Source organism: Carlito syrichta, unplaced genomic scaffold (assembly GCF_000164805.1).
Source record: "Carlito syrichta isolate Samal-C Ts95f unplaced genomic scaffold, Tarsius_syrichta-2.0.1 Scaffold305726, whole genome shotgun sequence".
In the NCBI taxonomy this organism is placed as follows: Eukaryota; Metazoa; Chordata; class Mammalia; order Primates; family Tarsiidae; genus Carlito; species Carlito syrichta.
The window spans coordinates 72,652-80,074 of NW_007249822.1; the positions used below are offsets into that span (position 1 = coordinate 72,652).

Genomic DNA, 7,423 nt, shown 5'->3' on the forward strand with positions numbered 1-7,423 from the left:
ACAGATGTCTGGGAATGGAATGACTGGGTTCTGCAGCAACTCTATGCTTATCTGCTCGAGGAGCTGCCAGACGGTCTTCCACAGTGGCTGCATCACATTGCACTCCGGTATCTCCTCATCCTCACCAGCACTCGTTATTGTGTGTCTTTCTGACCTAGCTGTCCTTGGCATGAGGTGGGGTCTCATCATGGTTTTGATTTGTATTTCCCTAGTGGCTCATAGCATTAAACATCTTGTGTTTATTGACCTTTTATACATCTTTGGAGAAATGTCTATATAGTGCTTTGGCTCATTCTTTCTCTGGGTTATTTGTCACGTGCGCTTTTCTTATGCCATTTACTGTGTGATATGCACCTATTACGTACTGGGCGTTGTGCCATGTCACGTTGCATCCTTGCCAATATGTTGAAAGGCAGGCGTTAGCATCCCCATTAGATAGATGAGGAAGCCGACTGAGAGAAAGGAAGTGACTTACTCAAGGTCACCCTGCCTCATAGGGGCAGGGCCTGAAAAGCTTGCATTTGTATCAGGGAGACTGACAATACACAGCTGAACGAAAAACTGCCAGTAACTGACACCCAGAGGGAGACAAATTAGGAAGATGTGCCGGCAGGGCCTAGGGGCGGAAGTGGAAGACAGCACGAGTGGGGACAAGGGCTCTGAGGAGCTGAGACCGACCCGTGGGAAGTTGCTGACCTTGTGGAGATCCCGCGAAGGAGCCTGTCAGGCAGAGGGAACGGCCATTTAAAGGCCCTGAGGTCGGGTGGATGTCGGCATGCTTGAAGGACAGAAAGGAGGCCGCCGGAGGGAGAAGGTTGGTGAGGGTGGGGCGGAGGGTGGAGGGAGGAGGGAGCACGCACATTTCAGCTGGGCAGAGAGCAGCTGGGGCTTCTCCAGCTCCAGGAGGATTTCTGAGGGCTGTCAAGCAGTTGCCAGGGCATGGAGTCCTGGGTCAGATCCTGCCCCGCCACAGGCGGGCTGTGGGGTCACAGGCAGGCCCTTCCCCACTCCCAGCCCCAGCTTCCTGTTTGATAATGGAGTGACGAGGCCGAGAGGCACTGCGGTGGGCACCGGACAAGCTACAGCAGGGCAGCTCCATGTCTGCCACACCATGGGGGAACAAGAAACGGCAATTTCCTCACGTGTGATCTCAGTGGGAGTCGAGCGTTGCCTGCCCTCTCACCATGAAACCGCCAAGGCCTGGCATGTCGTATCTGCTCATTAAAAACCAGTTGATGGGTTCGAACCCTGACCTCCCGGGACTCCTGGGAGGATTCACTGTGCCCACGAGGCCTGGAGCACAGTCCTTGTACCCACTGGCTGTGGGGCTGGGGTTCCAGTGCTGCCTCGACCTCTCTCAGCCTCAGTTTACCCACCTGTAAAATGTGCACGATAGAGTCGTGTGGAGGATTGGATGAACAGAGGCACATCAAACACAGCGTGGGGCCCAGCTACTCCGGGGGCCGAGGGGGAGGGATCGCCTGAGCCCGGGAGGTCAAGGCTGCCATGAGCCATGATCGTCGTGGTCATGCCACTGCACTCCAGCCTGGGGGACAGAGAGAGACCCCAACTCCAAAAACAAAAACCAAAAAAACACGGCCTGGGGTCCAGCTCAGCCGCCCAGGAAATTCGAGTGTCATCATTAGAGTCCCGGGACGAGCCCCAGTCAGGGGTGCTCCCCCTGCCGGTCATCCCAACGCCTGGGCAGTGTGGGCTCTCTGAGCTGTTGCTGCTCCTGGCCTAGGCTGGCCCCCAGCTTCCTGGCCTGCCGAAATGCGGGACTCCTGGCGGGTGCAGGGCGGGCTCTGGCGGACGTGGGGAATCAAGCCCTTCAGTCTGGCGGTTTATTCATGTGCACTCAGTGCTGGGGGAGTAACGACTCTAGGCGGGGGCTTTCCAGGCTTCTTTCTGGTGCCAGTTAGTTGGGAAATGAGAAATATTTATCATTTCCATCTTCCCCCCTCTCCCCCCAAAGAGACCCTTTTTGGGGCGGGCCCGAGTGGCCAGTGCCGTCTAGCATCGGCACAGTCCGGCACACAGCTGCCAGTGCATCGTGGGAAGGCTGCCCCTCCCGCTGAGCCTCCACTCCCGTCTGCACGATGGGCCTGATGACCCCAGCGGTAACCAGTCCACTCAGGCTCTGCCTGCCCTTTCACCGTGAAATCACCTGGCCTGAAGGAGCTGCTCATTAAAAATCAACTGACCCAATGACCAGGAGGAATTTAGGATTCCTATGAAAATCAGTTGTGCCAAGGAGGAGTGAGGGAACCAGCGGATGGCATACACTGTAGAGGGCTGCGCACAGGCAAACCTTCCTCTGGGAGCGCTCACTCTCCTTTTCCCCTCGGGCCCCTTCCTTTTCACCTGCTGAGAGCCATGCCCTTACCCAAGGCTGCACTCCGAATTCTCACCCTGAGACAATCCTCACTCGAGTCTCAGATCCAGTGGCTTCAAGCTTCTGGGACTACTCTCCTGAGGAAGAAATGCATTCTACACAGCGAAGACAGAAAGAGCCAGTGCTCCCGGCTTATTCATGTCCCCTGCACTCCTCTCCTGGGCCACTCCACTTCTCACAGTGACCCACGGGTGCTGTTTTCTTCCCATGGACACATACGGATACCGAGGCCTGAAATGTTGAGTAATGTGTCCAGGGTCACATGGCTGGGTTCAGAGACTCCGGGATCACGAGTCACTGAAATATAGCTGCGGTGTGTTGCTTTCTCACATGCAATGCACCCTGTTTTCAGTTCCAGCTTGTCTTTGAAATGTGGATTATAACCCACTGAATGGAGTTTGCAGCTGGCTGCAGGGTCATAATTTACAGTGTGAGACATCCTGTCCAGACCCAATGCAGGATGGGGTGAGACCCAGAGTGCCAGGGGCACACTGGGCAGGGGTCCCTACTGACTACCTCTCCCCTCCCCCAAATCTCCACGACCCCTCCCAGCTGCCACTGCCTGTTTCCCTTCCCTCCATTTCCACAGGGCCAGCAGCTGGAACAACCCAATCTCTCTCCCACATGTGAGCTGACAGCTCGGGGCAGCTCAGGGGTCCCTAGCAGTCCCTAGGCCTGGGGAGGAGAGAGAGGCAGAGGGGAGGGCCCCCCCAATCTCCTTGGCGGGGAAAGTCATTGGGATGCAGCACGCAGGGGAGCCTGGATGGGCTTTCATTTCCCAAGGCCTGAGCTGGGCCAGGGAGATTGCTGGAAGATAGCGAGATGCTGACGCTTTCTTCCTGCCTCTGCTCCTTGGCAGGCAGCCAAGCTCCTTAACCCTTGAGGATGCTGGAGACTAACTGGGAGGCAGCCCCAGGTGGCTGGACCCTGCGGGCGTGGAGGTTGGCGTTGAGGGAGCAGGGCCTCTTGAATCCCTTTATTAATAGTTTTTCTCATCCTTGTTTCCTGAGCATGAGCTAAACCCTGTCTCTGCTTTATCACATTTAATCCGCTCAGTGTCCCCGGGGGGTTCCTGTTGGAGTCAAGTAAATACTGTAATGAGTATCCCATTTTACAGAGGAAGAAGTGGAGGTCCAGAGACCCAAGTTGTCTGCCCACAGTCTCAAGGCTTCCGGGTGGGGGGCCGTGCAGGGAGAAGCAGGTTTTATCTATCGAAGGGGGGAATACACAAAGGCCCTGGGGCCGGCCTCGACAACCAGGGGCCTCTGCATCTTTGTGCCCTTGGTCAACATCCTGGGCTCTCAGCAGAGTGTCCCCATCCTCCCAGGCAAGCTCTGTCTTTCCCCTGCCTCGGTTCATTCCTGATACTCACGCCACTGTGTTACGGATCACATTGTTTCTTAGTCATCGTGCTGGGACGTGTTTATGACCGAGTCACTGTGCTTGCAATTTGGCCCCTGCTTTTCAAGTGAGAAACTGACTTTGTAGATTGCACCTGCATCCAGTTCTAATAGTTTGTCTACTATTCCCTTGGCTTTTCTGGGTAGGCGATTACATTGTCTGCAAATAGTGACGATTTTGTCTTTCCTCTCACATTCTTATGCCTCTTATTTCAATTTCTTTCTATAGAGTGTCCAAGAGCTGCAATATACTTTGGATAATGGTGCTGACATTCTCATCCTCATCTTGTTCCTAACTTACAGGGAAGATTAAAACACTTAAAGTGTCTCCAATAAGAACAATGTTTGGCCAGGCTTGGTGGCTCAGCCTGTAATCCTGCGCCTTTGGGAGGCTGAGGTGAGTGGATTGCCTGAGCCTGCGGGTTCGAGACCCACCTGGGCAGCGGGTCCTCATCTCTACAATAAATCAAAAAATCAGCCGGGCGTGGTAGCGCATGCCTGTAATTCCAGCTACTTGGAAGGCTGAGGCGAAAGGATCGCCGGAGCAGGTTGAGGCTGCGGTGGCCGGGTGCGGCCACTGCACTCCAGTCTGGGCGACAGGGTGAGATTCTAACTCAAAAAAAGAACAATGTTTACTGGGAGTTTTGGTTCCATCAACTTTACCAAGTGAAGGAAGTGACCTGCTTGCAGTTTGCTGAGACTGTATCTAATGCATTTTGTTCACAAGTTGAGATGGTATAGGATTTTTCTTCTCTTTTTCTTTTTTCTTCTCTTTTTTTGAGTTGGAGTCTCACTCTATCACCCAGACTGGAGTGCAGTGGCCGCTCCCAGCCACTGCAGCCTCGACCTGCTGGGCTCCAGCGATCCTTCCGCCTCAGCCTTCCAAGTAGCTGGAACTACAGGCGTGCGCTACCACGTCTGGCTAGTTTTTTTTTGAATTTATTGTAGAGATGAGGTCTTGCCAAATTGCCCAGGCGGGTCTCAAACCCGCGGGCTCAGGCAATTCACTCACCTTGGCCTCCCAAAGCACTGGATTACAGGCTGAGTCACTGAGCCTGGCTGGATTTTTCTGCTTAGTCTATTAATGTGGCCAATTATATTGATTGATTTTCTGGTGCTGAACTTTCTTTGCATTGCTAAGATAAATCTTACCTGACCATAATGTACAAACTTTAATACATTATGGTCAGGCAAGATTTGTATAATGCATTATTTTCTAAAATAAATATACCATTGGATTCAGTTAGCTAAACTTTTATTTAGAATTTTTGTATTCATATTCATCAGTGAAACAAGCTATGAGGTTTTCATCTTCTCTTTATGTTGACTTTATCAGATTTTGAGGTACACTAGTCTCAGAAACAACCCGATTGCCTATCGACAGAACGGATAGATGTATTGTGGTAGGTCTGTACGATGAAATTCTTTAAGTCAATGAGATTTGATGGACTTCAGTCACAAACAGCAACATGGATGAAGTTCATGAACATAAGGAACATAAAAAGTCAGACACAAAAGCATACACAGTACATGATTCCACTTGAACGGATCTCAAAAACGGGCAAAGCTAATCTATGAGGGAGGCAGGTGGTAATTGGATCTGGATTCTGCTGCACGAGTATATTCACCTTGTGAAAATTCATTCACGTGGATATGTTATTTACTTTTAAAAATTCATGTTATATTTTGACAAAGCATACATTAAAAAGAATACAGCCTTATAAAATGAGCGGAGAAGCATTTGCTGTTTTTAGGAACTTCTAAAAGATAGGAATGAAGTTTTCTTAAACTGCGGTAAAACTGCGCACCCTGGGTTTTGGGGTTTGTGTGTTTGTGTGTGCATGTTTGTGTGTGTGCATGCACATGCATAGCACTTTACCATTTCAATTTATTTAAAACTTACAGATTTTTTCCACTTTTCTATTTCTTTTTGTACCATTATTGGCATCTTTTTTCTAGGAATTTATCTGTTTTATCTTGGGGAGGTCATTTGACACACCAATGAAGCATGAAACATCAGTGGCTTAACACAATGAACTTCTGTTTTCCGCTCCTGGCGTGGTCCAGTGTGGGCTGGGGGAGGGGCTTTGGGAGCCACCGCACTCCTGTCAGAGTCCTGCCCTGGCCCCTCTGTGTCCAGCAGTCTTCACTGGGGGAGCACTGCACGGTCTTTATAGACTCAGCCTGAAGGAGGCAGCTTAACCGCCAACATTACGTTCGCCAGAACCAAGGTGCCCAGCTGTGGCTAGAGGCGTGGGAGGATGGAAGGGTAGCTGGGCTGTGCCTAGGGGACATGGACAGCCATTTGGGGGAACGCAGCCATCTGCCCCAGGTTTCACCTAGGTTTTCATATTTACTGAGGTCTGATTGTGCATAATACCATTCCCACCCCCATTGGTAGGCTTAAGAATGAACATAACACAATTATTATTTTTTGAGTTGGAGTCTCGCTCTGTTGCTGAGGCTGGAGTGCATTGGCATGATCATGACCACCGCAGTCTTGACCTCCTGGGTTCGGGTGATCCTTCTGTCTTAGCCTTCCAAGTAGCTGGACTACAGGTGCACACCACTGCACCCAGCTAATTTTTTCTGATTTATTGCAGAGGTGAGGTCTCGCCATGTTGCCCAGGCTGATCTCGAGCTCCTGGACTCAAGCAATTCTCTTGCCTCAGCCTTCCAAACTGCTGGGATTACTGGAGTGAGCCACTGCGTCAGGCCTGTATTTTTTTTAGATTAGAAAATATAGTTTATTTAGAAAGTAAATTAGAGGCAGGGGCGGGTGGGGGGGAGAAAAAGAGAAAGAGAAAGAGAAAGATTCACCTCTCTAAGGGAGGGGAGAAGGCCAGAGCCAGAAAACATGGCAGCGACCGTAGCTTCAAGAGTACACATCCACACCAGAGTCAGTAAGGCAATGGCCCAGACTTCTAATTTTTAAAAAATATTTGTTATTTCCCTTTTTCTCCAACTATTCTATGTCTTTCTGGAGGCCTTACTGATCCGTTTAAAGAACTAGCTTTTGATTTTGCTCATCTTCATTCACGATTTCATCAATATCTGTACTTTATTCTATTTACTGCTTTCTTTCTTTCTTTCTTTTTTTGAGTTGGTGTCTCACTCCATTGCCCAGGCTGGAGTGCAGTGGCATGCTCATGGCCACCCCAGCATCGACCTGCTGGGCTGTGGCGATCCTTCCGCCTCAGCCTTCCAAGTAACCAGAACTACAGGCACATGCTACCATGTCCGGCTAATTTTTGATTTATTGTAGAGACGAGGTCTCACCAAGATGCTCAGGCTGGTCTCGAATCCATGGGCTCAATTCACTTGCCTCAGCCTCCCAAAGTGCTGGGATTACAGGCTGAGCTACCAAACCCAGCCCCTTCTTTCTTTTACGTTTGAATTCACTCTGTTGTGCCATCTTCTCAACTTCTTGGATTGAGTGCTTCATTTTATTTTTTAGCCTTTTTTTTGGTTTTTAATACATGTACTTAATTAAAACTATACATTTTCTTGCAAATACTGCTTAAGCTGTGTGCCACAAATTCTGGCATGGAGAGCTCTCATCATTCAGTTCTAAATATTTCTGAATTTCCTTTATGATTTCAATTTTTTTTTTTTTTTTTTTTGAGTT

The 7,423-nt window shown here is 50.1% G+C and overlaps 1 protein-coding gene across 1 annotated transcript in view; it reads right to left on the reverse strand.

Moving 5' to 3' along the window:
- Positions 1-1,666: 1,666 nt before the first annotated feature.
- CUNH3orf20 (chromosome unknown C3orf20 homolog) overlaps positions 1,667-7,423 on the reverse strand; it is a 91,229-nt gene continuing 85,472 nt past the window's right edge. The window contains exons 19-20 of the mRNA XM_021714716.1: positions 1,980-2,105; positions 1,667-1,805 (exon numbers count right to left, since the gene is read on the reverse strand). Coding sequence (XP_021570391.1) covers positions 1,667-1,805; positions 1,980-2,105 — 265 coding nt within the window. The remainder of the gene's footprint in view (positions 1,806-1,979; positions 2,106-7,423) is intronic.